The following is an 18,108-nucleotide window of genomic DNA, read 5'->3' as shown; positions in this document are numbered from 1 at the left end:
TCCTTCTGTCTCTCATTTTCTCTCTCTCTCTCTCTCTCTCTCTCTCTCTCTCTCTCTCTCTCTCTCTCTCTCTCTCTCTCTCTCTCTCTCTCTCTCCTAGTGTGCCTGAGTTAGTGCAAAACAGAAATGGCTTGTGACACCCTCATAGCATTACGCTGTCTACAGAGGTTACAGAACCAGAGCGGTGCGGTGTCACTCAGATTCACAGAGGGAGGCCCTGCTCCACACCTCTCTCTTCTCATCCCGCTCCTTCAGACAGGCGAGCCAGACGATGAAAGGGCCGGGTCCGCACTGTTTTGGGTGTGTGTGCGTGTGTCTGGGCGTGTGTGCGCGTGTATGTGCGTGTGTGGGTGTTTTGCGGAATCAAGGCTGAAATTTGCAGACATCTGTTAAGCAGCACAGGGATCGTCATTAGGCGTTCACACCTCAACACCGAGCACTCGCTTTGGTGCCAATGGGTGGAACAAATAAACAGACATTGAAATTCAAGCCCAGGTTCCTCCCTGTCGCCTTCTTTTAATGGTGCCCTTTTCCGAATAGCAGTTCTTTTCTCTCCCCCCGCCACAACCCCCCCACCCCCCGTAATAGATTAAGCCGTTAAGTAGGTGGGCTTGTCGAGAGGAGATCTTGCTGCCATTTTGGTGTCCGCCAACTCAGATGCAAAGATCTCTTCTTTGGTGTTTGCAAATCACCTTTAAGAATGAGTAATACATATTGCAAAGGTGGCATCAAAATGAAATGTACCCTAAGATTTGTGGCGTACAACGATGCAATAGCTGCAGAGGGGTGTGTGTGTGTGTGTGTGTGTGATGGCAGAGATACAGCGGGGGGCAATTTGAGAAACACTCAGACGAACTCTCACGACAGCTCTGAACAGTTAATCGGAATCCATAGCTATATTTAACGCGTTCCCTTCCTATTTCGCGTACGCTTCCGATCCCAGACCACCCCACTGTGTCGACGGCTGGAAGTTCATTGATTTTTCTGGGGTTTTTTATTTATTTTTTCCTTTTGTGCGCGTGCTACCCCTGATTCCTGCCTGAATGCCACTGCAGGAGTGTAATTAAGCGAGTCTCACACTCCGCTTCTGCGCCTCAGATGAGTGCAGTCAACCCGCGACGCCGTAGCGCGCTTCTGCCGTTTAGAGCCGCGGCCTCGTTTAGCTGCTTGTTGTTAATCACTGGAAGCATCCAGGCGGAAAGTTCTGGAATCTTAAGATGCGGAAGACGTGACCCAGGACTACTTTGTGCATGGAAGTTCTTTTGAGAGTTTTGGGTGGTGGTATTGGGTGGGGGTGTTTAAGGGAAGCTTAAATGTCCAGTTTAAAGGGAAGCTGGGGAATGTTTTGATGATTCCCTGATTTTTATTTCTCGTTACCATTTGAAACCAAGTTGTTGTACCACAAACATATTAGGTTTAATAATATTATTTATAATTATAATTAGCATTAAACCCAGGATGTTGAACGTACAGTGTATATATCCTAAACAACCATGCTAAATATCCATAAACATAAAAACAATGAAACTCATAATAAAAAGTTTGGGTAAAGAATTGTTTTATTACAAGGAAATGCATAGCCGAACTGACTGGGTGTATGTGTCTGTGTAGCTGGTGAGAGTGATGGTTGCTGAGGGTGAAAGTGTTGAAACTAAAGACATCAGTAGAGAGTGTGTTCTGAGCCTCTCTCCGAGGTCATGGAGGTACAGGTGGGAGAGAGAGAGAGAGGCTCAGAGAGAGGAGAGGACAGAAAGGATTTCCCCTCAAGCCCACAGCACTGTCTGCATAATATATTTGTTGTCTGGTGGACAACATGAATCAAAAGTATTTGGAGCTTTGGTACACTTCAGGCAGGATTTCTCTGCCCCCTACATATTTGCAGCTTATTATATATAATCAGGTGAATTTGCAAATATGCATATGCAAGTCCCTGCCCAATCCCAAGTAGGGGAGGGGCCAGCTTCATCCCACAAATGTCCAGCAGAAAAGGGACTGGCACTATGTCACAAAAAAAAATCATTATCCTCGTCGTCGTGACGCTGGCAAGCCACTGGCACATGAAATAGTTTAATATTCCGGGGGCAGTAATTTTAATGAAATTAATTCCAGAAGACATTGTAAAGAGCTGATGGTGTCATAAAACAAACGTTATAGCCGTCATCCATCATCGTGATGCAAATTGTGTCCACCGATCGTCCGGCGATGTCTTGCTCCGGGGACGAGACGCTGATAAGGGCCTTTAATTGCTTCGGAAAGGTTATACTGAGCGGCAGGGGCTTGTTTGGACGAAGACACGTGTGACCTTCTCATCCTTTTGTCTGCCCCGCGTCAACGGCGCGGTGACAGACGGCCAACGCCAGCTCGCCGCTCGGAGGTGCTCCCGCGTGTGGGGGCGGGGCCACGCGGGGACCCCTGGCGATCTGGCAGCCCGCGAGCCTGTCGCATAAGTACCCCGCCGTTTAGCAGCATTTGTTCACGTTTCACGCCAGCACTGTGAGGGCCTGCTGTCTCCGCCTCGACTCGTTCCCGACGCGTGAACCTGCAGACGTCGACGGCGCCTACGACGGGGCGATCGTTCAGATGCTTCTCCATCTTCCACGGCGTGTCGAGAGCAGGTTCCTTTAGTGCATGCTGTAAGCCCTCCAGTACTGAACAGCGCTTTGCTTTTCCCTGTCCACGCCCACCCTAGCCCCCAAAGGTGGGGACTCGAGTCACATGACTTGGACTCGAGTCAGACTCGAGTCATTAATATTAAGACTTTTGACTTGACTTGAAAAAATATTCAGAGACTTAGACTTGACTTGGACTTTTACACCAATAACTTGGGACTTGAATTGGACTTGAACCTGTTTACTTGCAAAGACTTGATTTTTTTTTACCCCAAATCTAAATTTTAAAATGCATATTAATATTTATAAAGTGCGCCCCATTAATTTCATTTCCGTCCTGACACAGACCGGCGTTACACCAGAGTTTTGTGACCACAGGGGGCGCTATTTCACAGTTTCTGTTCAGAGGCACAAACGCTTTACGAATGCTACGTAAACTACGCTGATGCACTTTCTTCACGGACGTAATTTTGGGGGGGGACGGGGGGGACATGTCCCCCCCACTTTTTCAAAAGCCGGCTTTGGTCCCCCCCAGTTTTTACGGTTAAAACCAAATATTTAAATAGCGACGAATCCATGTCCCCCCCACTTTTGAAATCAAAATTACGTCCATGACTTTCTTTACTCGTTTTGTTGGTGTCCACAAGCCAAAATATGACATGTTTATATTTACATTTATCGTCTCTTAATTACATAAATGTACTTAAACAAGATTTACCATCCCCTCACCATTGCAGCCAACAAAGAAATCATGAATGGGATGTACAGGTGAGCCTTTTTAACTGGGGTCACCAATTCTGACGGCAGCCATCAGAATATGTGACCCCACTGAATCTCCAGGTAACAATAGTACACCGTGACCCCACAATAACAGAAAACAATGAAAAAATAACCCTAACCTTTTATTAGTCTATATTTAAACATTTTATCCAAATGTTTAGAATAACCATTCGTAATGACAGCATCTTGCTTACGATGAAGCTTGCTATTTTCGTGTAAAATGATGTAACGAAACATTCTTGTTTAAGTACATTTATGTAATTAAGAGAAGATAAAATGTAAATGATCTGTCATCTTTTGGCTGGCGGACACCAACAAAACGAGTAAAGAAACGCATCAGCGTAGCATTCGTAAAGCGTGCCTGTAAAAAAAAAAAAAAGACTCGAAAGGACTTGAAATTCCAAGTTTCAGACTTGGGACTTGACTTGACGGTTGCCTGTCTTGACTCGAGACTTGACTCGGGACTTGAGGATAAAGACTTGGACTTACTTGAGACTTGCAAAACACTGACTTGGTCCCACCTCTGCTAGCCCCTCCCCCAGATCATCGCCACACCCGTGTTTTGGTCCCCTTTGCGTCACTGTTGCTGTATGACTTGTTACTCGTTGTTAGCTCGGCTAGCGATGACTTTTCTCTTCTCTTGTTTCTTAGTTCTCTTTGCTTCTGTGTGGTTTCTGGTCCTGCTTTTCTATCTTGCATAGTTAGATTTTCCTGGGTCGTCAACACCTGCCTGTGTTATGATGATGACTGTGCACCTCAGTAGTGGCCAAATAAATGTTTAATCCAAAATTCAGAGGCCACCACACTCAAGAGATCAGAGGCCCACAAACTCCAGAGATCACAAGCCCACACACTCAAGAGATCACAGGCCCACACACTCAAGAGATCAGAGGTCCCCACACTCAAGAGATCACAGGCCCACACACTCAAGAGATCAGAGGCCCACATACTCAAGAGATCAGAGGCCCACATACTCAAGAGATCAGAGGCCCACATACTCAAGAGATCAGAGACCCACACACTCAAGAGATCAGAGGCCCACACTCAGAGATCAGAGGCCCACACACTCAATAGATCAGAGACCCACACACTCAAGAGATCAGAGGCCCACACTCAATAGATCAGAGACCCACACACTCAAGAGATCAGAGGCCCACACTCAGAGATCAGAGGCCCACACACTCAAGAGATCAGAGGCCCCCACACTCAAGAGATCAGAGGCCCCCACACACTCAAGAGATCAGAGGCCCACACACTCAAGAGATCAGAGGCCCCCACACACTCAAGAGATCAGAGACCCCCACACACTCAAGAGATCAGAGGCCCACATACTCAAGAGATCAGAGGCCCACATACTCAAGAGATCAGAGGCCCACATACTCAAGAGATCAGAGACCCACACACTCAAGAGATCAGAGGCCCACACTCAGAGATCAGAGGCCCACACACTCAATAGATCAGAGACCCACACACTCAAGAGATCAGAGGCCCACACTCAATAGATCAGAGACCCACACACTCAAGAGATCAGAGGCCCACACTCAGAGATCAGAGGCCCACACACTCAAGAGATCAGAGGCCCCCACACTCAAGAGATCAGAGGCCCCCACACACTCAAGAGATCAGAGGCCCACACACTCAAGAGATCAGAGGCCCCCACACACTCAAGAGATCAGAGACCCTCACACACTCAAGAGATCAGAGGCCACCACTAGGAGCTGAGGGGCCCACACTAGGAGCTGAGGGGCCCACACTAGGAGTTCGTCTGAAGCGTGATAGCGCTACAGCTGGCACTGTGATGTTCTCAGTGTTCAGCTTCATGTTTCTGCATCTGCTCTCTTCCTCCTGCCAATGTCTCAATATCCCTTGTGTATTTTTTGGTGGGGGCATTTTAACGTGTGTAAGGATGAAAATGAGTTGACGCTGTTCATTATTGACTTCGGCTTCAGTCACTTGGGGAAAACCTTAAGCTGACACGACTGGATTTTGACACAAAATCTTTTATCTACTAAAGACTTTTGTTGTTGCCAAAATTAAATGTGCGAAGATGAGAAATTGTCCTGAAGAGATTATTATTGGGAAAGTGCTCCTCTTGCGATAAGTTGTGTATAATATCAAATTTCAGCCGGGAAGGTTAAATGCTGTTCATTTGATTTCAGCATTGATCCATGAGCACTCAGTTAAATGCGGATTTGCAGGTTTGTGCGCGTGCGTGTGCTAGCGCGTTCGTGTGCTAGCGCGTGCATGTCGGTGCGTGCTCTGGTGAGATGATTATACAGCATACATTATAACAGTGTGAGCCTGGTCTGTCCATCCATCAGCCATACAGAGCAACGTTAATTTGAAACTCAGCATGGCTAATATATGGCCCTAATGTCTCATGCATAAATAATTGGACGGGGGAGGTGGGAGGGGGTGACGGTGTTCTCAGAGAGCATTTATACGAGGACACGTCTCACGCGGCTCGATCGGTTACAGCACGCGGGCCTCTATCCCGCCCTCGTGTCTGCGTTTGAAACATCGAAAACATCAAAGCGATGGGGAAGGGGGAACCCGGCAGGGAGAGCCTGCACTAGTGCGGTTTTGTCACCCGTGACATTCAAGTCCTTGTCGTAACGGAACAACTCAACTCCACAACGACGTTAAAGATTTCAACAGCCTGAAAGCTTTCTACTTGTTTGTTTCACGTAGCTTTGGAGGCGGGACTCGGCAATCACGCTGTGAATTGTGCTACGAGTTCACAGAGGTGTCTGTCTGCTTTGTAAACGTGTTCCTCCGAGGGCAGGAAGTCCTTCACTCCCTTCCATTTTGTGGCCATATAAGTTATTTGTTTATTATTAAAACAACAGATGCATGCTGGGATATTCTCTACCGACCAGCGCAGCTCTCTACCCAGGCCACCATTACAGCGTCGTGCACATAGATGTGTTTTTTAGCGACGCGTCGCACAATGGCGTGCCGCAGTGCTTTTGTGTTCGTGTGTGTGTGCGTGAGTGTGTTTGTTGTTTTTGTTCCTAGTCCAAACCCACTAACCCACCGTGTCCAGAGCCAAAGAATGCCGTCAAGACCCTCAGTGACGATGTGTTATTTCTAGTGCTGTCAATTCCAGGTGCCGCGATTAAAAGTCCTCACCAGGATTTTGCTCAGGCTTCCTGGATTGTGTTGATTCCACTAATTTTACCTGGATTGCTAATTAGAAAATCTAGCAAGCTTGAGCAAAATCCTGGTGAGGACTTTTAATCGAGGCACCTGGAATTGACAGCACTAGTTATTTCGCTCTGGTCAAGCCATATCATATAACCATCGCTCATGGCGGCTGTAGGCGGGAAGTTCTGCCCGCCGGGTTACGGAGTTGACTTGTTGAATCTCGCCGGCAGTAGAAAAGGTCACCCTGGAGAGGTATTGGCAATCATCATGGCACCAAATTAAGGCTCATTAGGCGGGCGGCACCGAGAGCTGGACTCCAGGTTAATGAAAGCCGGTTGGAGCCACAGTGAACGTCTTGATTGTACCACTCTTAACCTTGCTGTAATGGAAAGGCACGTCTTGTTGCCGGAGTGGGAGGGCGAGGTTAATGTTTGCGCAAATGTGAGCTTTTTCTCGGAACGCTGGAAACAGCTGGCGATGCTGAAACGCTTTCCTTTTGTTGCACGGGATCTCATCTAGGCCAGGCGTGGGGCGGGCGAGAGAGAGAGAGAGCGAGTGATGTATGCCCTTCATTGGACACAGAACATTTAGCTTTCATTAACGGTTAAACACGTACACGATGCATTAGCAGAGCTTCAGGAGCCGCATCGTCGCTCCTCGCCGCTTCTCCGTCTGATGAATGAGCGGCTCACCGCGGTTCCGAGGGCGACGGCGAGAAGCGGTAGAGATCGGTACCGGTACCACACGTCCAACCCGTACTGAAACCCCACCGCCTGCCGAGGGTGTAAAGGGAGAGTCGGGGGAGGGGCAGAAAGATTTCCAGCAGCCGTTATTCCGAGCTCCCGCATGTGGGTGTGGCTCTGGAGTGGGTGTGGTCTTGTATGTGGGCGTGGCTTCACAGGGGGCAGGGCTCCACAACTCAGTCAGCTCCACCCCCTCGCCCAGCGGAATGCAAAAGCCGGCTAGCGCTAACGATGTCCCCTCGCTGTTCTAGCACGGTCGGCGACGGCCTCCTCCGGCCTTCAGCGCAAACCATAAGTGAGACGGACGAAAGGAGATGTCGCAGCTAATAGCCTCCTCGTGAAGGCGGTGCCTCGTAAGGGTTGAATGAATTTAAGGGCTGCATGGTAACGACTCTGCAGCTAACGCAGAGCAAACACACGGCAGGCCTGACTGCTCTGCAGACGTGGGTGGAAAAGGATGAATTAACAATTCATTCTTAATTACAAGCACCAGAAAAACATGCGGTGCTGAACAAATGCAGTAACAGAATTCCTGATAGGGCGTCATTTGTCTCTGCTGTGTACAGAAGAATCACTCTGGTGCACAGTGTCGGACCAAGTGCCGCCTAATGATCGCTTCTCATTGGTTGCCTGTGACATGACGACTTTGCTGCTTTTTAAGTGACACGCACACCGTACACCCACCCCGCTGTAACAAACCCACACACACACACACACACACACACACAGTTCTCTATAAGATGCATGCTTTTCAAGCCCGCAACGCTTTATATCACGCCGCTATCGAGCCACCATTAGACCATCAAGAGTGGTTCAAATAACAAGCCTCGTGATTTTGCTTGTAACAGGCATCATCTGTGACGCCGGCCGTCCGTCACCGGTGCCTTTGCCCAGCATCGCCGCGGTGGGGGGGGGGGTGGCGGGCCAGTTGGATGGGGGGGGTGCCACCCCTGTGCCACTGGGCCCAGCAAGCACTGCTCTGACCAAGAGGAAGCCGTTGAGCAAGGGGGATTTATGACCTGCGATCCATCAGCCTTGATCTTAAAAGCCTGTGATTAACAACGAGAAGAAAGCAGAGACGGACTTAAAACTGGCCCAGGAGAAGCTTGACAAGGCCGAACTACTCACACGCCTTATAGTCCGCCTGTTAACAAAGAGGGATGAGCTCTCTCTCTCTCCCTCTCTCTTTCTCTCTCTCTCCCTCTTTCTCTACCTCTCCCTCTCCCTCTCTCTCCCTCTCTATCTCTCTCTTCCTCCCTCTCCCTCTCTCTGTCTTTCTCTTTCTTTCTCTGTGCATGCATGTGTATATATGAATGCACATTTGTCACACACACACACACACCCATTTCTTCGTCCCTTTCACATGCTGAACGTGTGTGGAAATAACCCATGGCTCTCCTTCACAAACTCTGCGGACGCACCTGTCTCAGACATGCAGTCATTCGCCGGCCTCGTCGTGTCTGTGGTTAGCACACTGTCCTTTTTCATCAAGCGGGATTGTACAGTATCACTCTCTGCACACGGCCGCTCGTGTCAAACGCAATCTGCTCAGCCGTGGGGTTCCAGAACATCAAATTACATCCTCTCATTATCGTCCCTCGTCACTCCCGCCATGACGGGTCGCTTGTGGAAAAAAATAATAAAACAAAACAAATAAAAAACAGATCAAAATCATTTTTTGTTTATTTATCATGAGAACCTCCGTACCTGCAGCGAGTGCTGAGCAGCTCTGTCTCTCTTCCAGGTGGACAGCATGCTGCCACGGTAACGCACCCTCTCCCGGCCGCCTTCTCCGACCTGCTGCCCCACTTCCTGGTGGAGCCCGACGACGTGTACATCGTGAAGAACAAGCCGGTCACGCTCACGTGCCGTTCCACGCCCGCCACGCAGATCTACTTCAAGTGCAACGGCGAGTGGGTGCACCAGGACGACCACCTGATCGAGCGCACCGTCGACCCCTCCACAGGTACGCCGGGGGCGGGGCCGGGGGCGGGGCCGGGGGCGGAGACAAATATCCGATTACTAGAAAAGCAGGTAGGAGCGGGTAGCTAGAGACGGAGTTCCTCATCGAAGAGGCGGGACTTCCAGTGCTGGTGTAGGTGACTAGCACCTTAACTAGCCAATGACGGTGCCGTAAGGCAGAGTCTTGGGAGTTTGAAGCTGACCCTGCAGCCCTGTTGGAGGAGCTGTGAGGAGCTCAGACCAAGGAGGAAGCAGGTGCTCCCCATTACAGCAGAGCAGCAGCCGGAAACCGACACGCTCCTGCAAGCCAGTTTATGCGCTGACTGCGACCCGTCTTGTGTATGAGAAGCTTTTGTTCTCGCTTAAGTCTTTTTGAATGTGGTGTTACAGGCTTAGTTTTGACAGTTAGTTCCTTCCCTCTACCCTAAACAGAAAGGCTTAAATAATGAGAGAGTCAGCTACTGACGTCTCCAATTTATACCGTATATGCAAAGGCGCTGTTATGTTTGCCTCCCTAAACAAAGCGGTTGGAGCCCCGTTATTGTGCCTCTAAAAGATTGCGCTGTTTAGGAGATTGGACGGCTTGAGAAATGCGGCGTCTCCGTCTGAGTGGGTTTTGGCCGCGTTTCCTTGCGAGAGTGAAGAACTCGCGTCCCCCTGAGGTTTAATCAGCCGCACGTTCCTGTGAAGCCAGCAGAAGTGCACTCATTTGTTCGGCGCTACCTTTCTCTCGGCACGCGCGGCGCGTTTGACAGTCTCTCTGGCGGAGCTGGCCGATTGATTATGATCTGTTGACAAGCTCTCCTGCTCATCTGTATTTTGCCGCCGCCATGTGTACAAATCAGCGCGCCTTTTAAAAAAAGAACACGCCCGTCTCACAGGATGGCAAAGAATGTTTTTGTTAAAGCTTTGTGATAATGTCTTCTTTCCTTCAGGATGATTGCTGACTCTCACACCCCCGCCCTTCTCTCTCTCTTTCTCTCACTCTCCCCTCTCTCTCTCTCTCTCTCTGTATCTCTCCCTCTCTCTCTTTCTTTCTCTCACTCTCTCTCTCTCTCTCTTCCTCTCTCTCTTATCTCTCTCACTCTCATCAGCATTCATGTGTTGTGTGTTTGCAGGCGCGTTTACCACCCAGCATGCAGTGCCACGCACAAACTCAGAAGTGATACAAAACCCAGAACCCTCCGGTCCAATCCGGTGCGAGGCCCAGAACTCTCATGTCCAGTCCGGTCTGGTCCAGTGCGGAGCCCAGAGCTCTCCAGTCCGGTCCGGTCCGGCCCAGCGGCGGTTGGGAAGCCGCTGCAGTGTGAATGTCACAGAGGTGGAGCGCTTGTGCTCCTTCGGTTTGGTTGTGTCACAGCTGTGATTTCCTGCTGTCGGTCCCACAGTAAAGAGAGGCGATACCCAGTAGCCCGTGATGGTCATCTTTCAAACACGCTCCGGACCATAAAGCCCACCGCATTTACGAGGACATCAGACTGCACATTCAATACAGCTGCCAGCTTCAGACGACCGTGCCCAGTGGTGGGGCAGCCCTGCACTGGCAAACTGGGCATATATATTGCAGTATAATTATGGTTTAATACATTTCTTCACATTAATAATACATGAGTATGTATTATTAATGTACAGGTTATTATTAATAATGCATTCATTGTAGATTTTCTGTTAGAAGCAGCAGAGTGACATAACACCACGAGGTTTCTTAGGGTCCCACGTGGCTAACATTTGGGCCACACTCAGAGCCTGAACAGGTGTCCGCGGGATATGGCCGCATTGATCCCTGCCGGCTTGTTGTCGGTGCCTGCCCATGGCGATACGCGCCCCTGGCAGCTGGCCCGAAAGCCCATCTCTCGAAAACTTTAAGGCTTTAGAGAACAGAAAGTTTGGAAGTTCTCGCACGTTTCACTGTCTCGGGCCGGAGGAGCACGTTTGGCGTAGCCCTGGCCCAGCTAACCGGAGGGAAGAGGAGGTGTTCGGGCTTCATAACGACTACACGACTGTTTAATGTGCTCCACACCCCTTAAAGCACTGGCATTCCCTGGAGAATTTACAGGCAAGTGAAGAGACAGGCTTTTATCAGTCTTTCAGGCCAGAGGCTTCTTTCTAAGGGCATATACAGCAATGTGGTGTTTCATACACAGTCCAGCTCACGCCAGTCAATCAATTTTATTTCTATAGCATATTTAAAAGCAACCATGGTTGACCAAAGTGCTGTACAGATAAAGGTCTAAGAAATAAATAAAACATTTAGGAGTCTAGAGAACCAGAGATGCACACTGCACACCAATGAAAGAAAACAGTAACAAGTGACAAAGCAATAACATAAGCTAAAATAAACTAGCCGCTTAATTAAGCGATTTAGTTGCAGGTAAAAGCTAAGAAGCAGGAACATTTTAAGGCAAGACATAAACACCTCCATGAGAGACCTCTCTTCTGCAGACAGGCTATTCCACAGCACTGGGGCAGAGACGATGCTCGATCAGACTCGTTTTGGAGACGAGCTTGGGACCGTGATTGGCAATTTATGAGCAGCTCGGAGAGACCTGACAGTAAAGCACAGATTGATCATGTCATAGACTGACCATGTCATAGACTGATCATGTCACAGACTGATTGTGTCACAGCGCTCTGCTGTGGGGACAGACCAAGTAATGCCTACAATGAAAATAGAATTTTAAACTCACTTCTAAATTTCACAGGGAGCTCATGTAAATAAGCAGTTGCAGTTGCATTCTGGTCATTTTTTGTATAGAAATGTGAAGGATTGACTAATTCCCATACCGGAAAATGCTGTAAAGTGAAAGGACTGATTTGAATTTGGTGAGATTTGTCACATGAGAAAAACTGAATGTATTTGTTTGTCAAACATAAAGGATGTCAAAGAGATTTATTTTTATACAGTTTGAAAGGTTTGTGGAGAGTAGGCTCAAATTGCTCTCAGAGGGTCTTATTTTCATTTAACCGGAGGACGTTTTTAGCTAGTCACAATTTAACATCTTCAGTGCAATCAAAAAGAGTATTTAAGGACTGTTCCCAGCTTCAGCAGCAAGTTGGGTGTCACCTGCATAACAGTAACAGGAAATTTCAGATATCTGAGAAATTGTGCCCATGTGACTCGAATGCATAAGGAAAATAAGTCTGGATTGAAGATTAAGCCTTGAGGTATGACATATGTGATGGGAGCTGGATAAGAAATGAGTCTTTCCATCTGAACTGAAAACGTATGATCTTTTAGCTAAGAGAAGAAGCAGATACCCCAGATTCCCACCTGGGTCAGAATGTGGCAGTGAGCTTGAGCTTGACTAAAATGGCACAGTTGTTAAGAGTCAAGTGAAAGCAGTAAACCGTCTCTTCATTTAAGAAGTGCCAACTCTGCACTGTGATGTACCCTGATAACCGCCTGAAACTTGTACGTGAATACAGCTTAGAAAATAATACCACGTCCGAACTTCAATGGCACTAGTAAAGCTACTGATTACAGTTCAAACTGAGGGGAATATGGCGAAGAACATGCCAAACTCCTTAAAGATGGTGTGGAAGGAAACAGTTCAGAAGAGCAGTGGTCGGATCCATTTGAGATACGTTTTCAGTTAGTTGAGGACGTGACACTGAGTCACATTGATTCAGGAAAACAGACCATGAAATGCTCAGGAGGGTCATAAAGAGGTTGTGAAATAGCAGATCTAATGACATCAATTTTATCAACAAAGAACTTGTAAAACTTCTCAAGTTTTAAAAGCACCTGACAAGAGAAAAAAGTAAGAAATAACAGGTGCATGTAAATCTGTGTTCATGGCGCCTTTGGGCTGGTGGAGTGCTTAATGGTCACAATACTTTTCTCTTGGTACTTTAACAGTGCTGTAAATGTTTCACATGAAGCGTTTGTCCATCATTCTTCCCTGCTCCACCTCTTTCTGTTCGGTAACTTCTGACACTCGGAGGAGTTGTGGAGTGAAGGATATGCCTGCATGTAGAGTTAAATGAAGGGACTAGATCTGGAAGGTGTAGATCTGGAAAGAAGGACCAGATCTGGAAAGAACGGATGAATCTGTATTACCAAAGGAGGCCTAGCAGTTGAGAGTGAATGTAGCAGAAATAATAACTAAACGTGTGACTCAGAGAAGACAGGCAGGAGGGTGTGGAGTCCAATACGATTGGTGTATGGTCAGATGGACAGATGTCACTTCCACACTCATCCCAGCCTGGGAACCCCTAATGGTGTCACCAAGTGAATGACGAATCTGAAACGGGCTGAGATTAAATGAGCTGATCGTCTGTGACCATCGGTTTCAATGGGCAGCAGATGTGAGCATTAAAATTACCAGCAGTCGCTCACTAATCAGTACTAGGAAAAACTGAAAACGGAACGACTGAACATTCTTGTAAAAAATCCTTGTTTGATTTGGGGAGTCGGTAGATAAGAGCGCATAGCATGTCTAGGCTCTCCAACTCCGGAGTACTTCAACATCAAAACTCGCGCTTTCGCATTTAAAACGACTGCCAGTGATAAGACCACCTCCGTACCATCCCGAGAAAATGTAAATCTACTGGCGAGAGTTCGGGAAAGTGGCCTTAAAGTTAATTTAAAATGAAATGTGTTTGATATTGATCTTTCATTGATAAAAGCCATCTTAGCAGTCAGACTATGGCAAATACACCATTGGTTGCTGATACTGGTGCTTAACCCCCACCCCACCCCACCCCCCAACCACAACACCTGTGGATGTATTTTCAGGAATATGCGAGTTGCTAGTGAGCTATCAGGGAGTATATGCTGGAGACCAGAGTCGGCTTGTAGTCGGGCAAGAAAGAGTTTTTTCACCTCTAGAGTTGTGCAGTAAATCTCGCTGGAAGGCCACCTGACTCACATCATCGCTTACGTCGTCCCGTACAGCGGGTCGGCTTAGGCGGTGAGCGCCTGCTTGCATCCGCAGAACCTACGAGGGATTAGAAAGACCATATCCTGCCGGGTTCTGATCGCACACGATCGGGACATTCGTCTGATCACAAGGGAGGGCTGCTTGATCAAGAACACGTACAAAAAGCTCGGTGATGCCACAAACGGGAGACGCCACCTCCTTACCTGCCTGCCTCCTCTCAGTGGCTTTACTGAAACACAGATTGGCCCAGCTGCCTTGTCTCTCCCTTCCGGGCCCATGAACAAGCTCTTATCATTGTAGGTCTATGGGGGCACATGTGCACGTGGGTGTAGGTGTGTGGGCGCATGGGTGCACGCATCTGTGTGTTGTTGTTTTTTTAAAGCTTAATTTGCTTCCTGCTTTCATAATAATTATATCTTCAAACACCCATCTGTACAGCAGTATTATTTTACAAATATAGCTGTGTGCAAAGTGATTATGTTAATCACGATGGAATATTTGATATCACACATCTGTCTATATGACTGTCTGTCTGTCTGTCTATCTATCTTAATATCTAAATATCTGTCTGAGCTGAAGTCTCTTCCACACAAAACATATTTATAAAGACATCAAACTCCACCTGTAAATGATTATTATAATTTGGTTTTCTTCACGAGCGCCTGGGTAAACCATTCCAGCTACGTTTTCGCTGTAACAAAAGTGGGACCGTAATTTTTGGCACTCGATGCGGCACAGGGTTCAGAAGACCTGCAGACACAGAGGCCTCCTGCAGTCAAGTCAGGTACCACAGAGCCTTCTGGGTAACGCAACGCGCTCGGCCCTAATCGCATCTCCCCCGTCTGAAGCTCACTGTGTTGGAGGCAGTGAGAACATCCGGCATTCTGATCTCACATAGAGACAGCTAGTACCTCAGGCTGTCTGATCTCACATAGAGAGAGCTAGTACCTCTGGCTGTCTGATCTCCCCAGATTTCGTTTTACATAAAATGTTTTTTCTTCCCTGGTTTACTGACATCTATTTGCTGTTTGTGTGTTTATTCTATCCTCCTTTCTTTTTTACATTTTTATTTATGAGCGTTTTATTCACTTGGAAGGTAATCTTCGCAATCCGACCTTCCTCTCAGCATATTGGTGTCTGATATTGATTCCTTCCAGGCAGTCCATCAGTTTTCATTACCTGTCCGTGGCAGCTTCTCAATTGCACTTTTGCAGCCTTTCGGGGGGGGGGGGGGGGGGGGGGGTTGGAGGAGAAGGTACTCCTTGTGGACCACTGCTTGCAAAAGACCAGCCGGCTCTCCGGCATGGAGATGAGCTGAGCTCCACCGAGGACGAGGATGAAGATGTATCCTCCTGAAATCGATGTGGACAGCGTGGCCTGGATGTGCGTGGGGTTCGCACAGGCATCGTTCCACGCTGCTTACATTTCTTCTCTCGTTCACACCCGCCGCATGGGTTCCACACGGCAAGGCTGCCCGTGGAATGCCCGACCATATCATCCCGTGAAATGCCTGTCCGTGTCCTCCCCCACCCCCTCCCCTCCCGTCTTGCAAACGTCGTCGTTTTCAGATGCTTTCAAGCCCGGATGCTCCTGTCTCCTGCGATCTGTCATGCCTGAACATCTGAACATCTCCAGCTCGTACTGTGTTTGTCAGCTGTGCCCCTTTGCAAAGCGTAATTGTCAAAAAAAAAAAGAAACAGACAAAACAAAGGCAGTGAAGGAGAGAGTCTCTGGAGACGCACTCGTCTGCCAGGGCTCCTCCCTCACAAACACAGTAATGAATATTAAATGCAGTTTATAATCAAATGTTGTCCAAGATCTTATCTTCTAATTACAGATTCCACATTTCGGTTTTCGCCGCTTAATTTGAATTAATTTCTTGAGGTTTCCAGGCGTAAATTTTGTTAATATTTTCCCCACCCCGATTCATATTGCGAGTGCGGCGGCTTCATTAAGTAAATTAGTTAACTTCCCACGGTGCGGGTTTCTTTACTTTCATTTAATTCGTCAAACGAGTAACTCACGGCAGTTGAACTGCGGGACGGCGCGTGCCGCGTTCCCATCCCTCGCGCTCGGAGAGCCCGGTTGGCGGCGGCCCATGCCCCGAGCAAGCGAGCGCGTTTATGGCACACATGGGCCCGCGTTCCGGTGATGGCCTCGCTGCACCATCTTAATTATGGGTTTTTGCATCGTGAAAAGGTGGCCGGGGCTAGCGAGAGCGCACAGCCCGAGGCAGAGTGAATTACAGGCAATCCCCTGAAATTGGTGAGAGCTATTGCTGTCCTGTCCGCTCTCTCGGAACAGCGTAATTAAGTCCACCTAGACTCTAATCTCTTTGATTAAACGTGGCTGCCGCTATTTCGGCGGGAGACGTCTCGCCCTGTCTCGCCGGGCCTCGCCGTTCTCCGTGTATGCGGAACCGGGATCGAGACGTGCCCGGCCCCGCGCCCGTCTGCCAAATGTTCGGTAGATACGCATCTATCCGCCGTCGTGGTTGTGCGTCTGGACCTGCGGCCCCCCGGTGCGGCTCCTGCCTGCTTGGATGCCTGGAGATTTACAGCCTGCTGCGGTCGACTTGCAGGTATAACGTCCTGGCTGACGGCAACCGGCAGATGTTGATTTGGGTCACCTCAGTGGCATAACGCGTGGCCCTGGAGCCAAGCCAGCGCCCGAGCGCTCTCCCGAGTGCCCTAAAGGCAGCAGAGCCTCTAGGGCAGAGCCAAACGTGCGCGGCATGCTGAGGTTTTGCGTAGCCGATCTGGCTTTCATTTAGACCCTCTCCCCTAGCTGTCACTGCCACCTCAAAGGCTGGCTGGCATCGGCGGGCATCGGCGGGTCTGCGTTAGCGGCACGTGTCCCAGGTGGGGTTCAAACCTGACCCGCTGCCTCATGTTCAAACCTATAACAAGTTCCCTACGGGCAACACTATTCCCAAGGCAACAGCCATGATCGGTTCCAGCAGGCTTTAGACAGACTTTCTGTCCTGACTCGTTTCGATATATGTCATGATTATAGCTGAATTCTCCTTTACAGCTGAATTTTTCTTGTAATGGACATATAGTACAGTACTATAACGATGTAATAATAATAATAATAATAGATTTATAAAAATACATTTTATTTAAATGGCAGTTTTTAAAACAGTTTAACAGGGTGCTTTATGCATTGAACAAATGGAGAATGTAAATGAAATATAAAAAAATGAATAACAGTAAAATGAAACAAATGAAATGGTAGTATTCTGTGTGCAGCACTCTAGCGCTGGTCTCTGTGTCCGTGTTCTCTTCTGAGTCTCACTGCAGACAGTCCAGCGTGGCCCCTACTGCAGCTCACACGGGGCTTTATAGGAAAATAAAACAGGTTCAAAGGATCAGAAACAAATCAAAGTGAAATACAAATGACATCAAAGACAAATGATGGAATAAAAAAGAACATCTTTTGCAAGCTATTTAAGCGCCCCTCCTCCTCCTCCGTCAGCCGGGTCGGGCGTTGTGGTGTGACTCGCAGGTTCCTGTGTGATGCTCCGGGTTACCTGACAGGAGCAGATCTGGAAATCCTACTGGTAAGGCCAAAGCAGGCAAGAGCCGTGCTAAGCCCTCGAAATCGATTCTAGGAGAATCTCAAATCTAGATCAATTCTAGAGGACGTACAGGCAGCCACGTCGGAAATTCGCACTTTTAAGCCGACGATGTTAATGTGCTTTTAACCTAGCAGGCCCATCTGCATACATTAAGTGGTTACCGATGACAGGGCTGATAATGGAGAAGACATTTACTGAAGTAACAATTCATTACACCTATTAATCGCGCACGTCTCTGTGACTTCTTGACATTTTACTTGAATTTTCGATTCTCTTAGTTATTGCAGCATTACAGTTTTTGCCTGTCAAGTGGTACATAAAGGATGAAAAAAATGTCTTCCACATGTCTGTCACAAAAGGTTGGCAGGCGTTCCGAGCGGTCCATGGCGTTCCAGGACACTGGT

At 48.3% G+C, this 18,108-nt stretch overlaps 1 protein-coding gene across 1 annotated transcript in view; it reads left to right on the top strand.

Moving 5' to 3' along the window:
* Positions 1–18,108, top strand: part of unc5a (unc-5 netrin receptor A) — a 123,597-nt gene that overhangs the window by 58,336 nt on the left and 47,153 nt on the right. Inside the window, exon 2 of the mRNA XM_076986615.1 lies at positions 9,024–9,245. Coding sequence (XP_076842730.1) covers positions 9,024–9,245 — 222 coding nt within the window. The remainder of the gene's footprint in view (positions 1–9,023; positions 9,246–18,108) is intronic.

This window comes from Brachyhypopomus gauderio, chromosome 2, assembly GCF_052324685.1.
Source record: "Brachyhypopomus gauderio isolate BG-103 chromosome 2, BGAUD_0.2, whole genome shotgun sequence".
In the NCBI taxonomy this organism is placed as follows: domain Eukaryota; kingdom Metazoa; phylum Chordata; class Actinopteri; order Gymnotiformes; family Hypopomidae; genus Brachyhypopomus; species Brachyhypopomus gauderio.
Note: the sequence above shows the minus strand (reverse complement) of the source record. Positions and strands in the feature narration are given on the sequence as shown.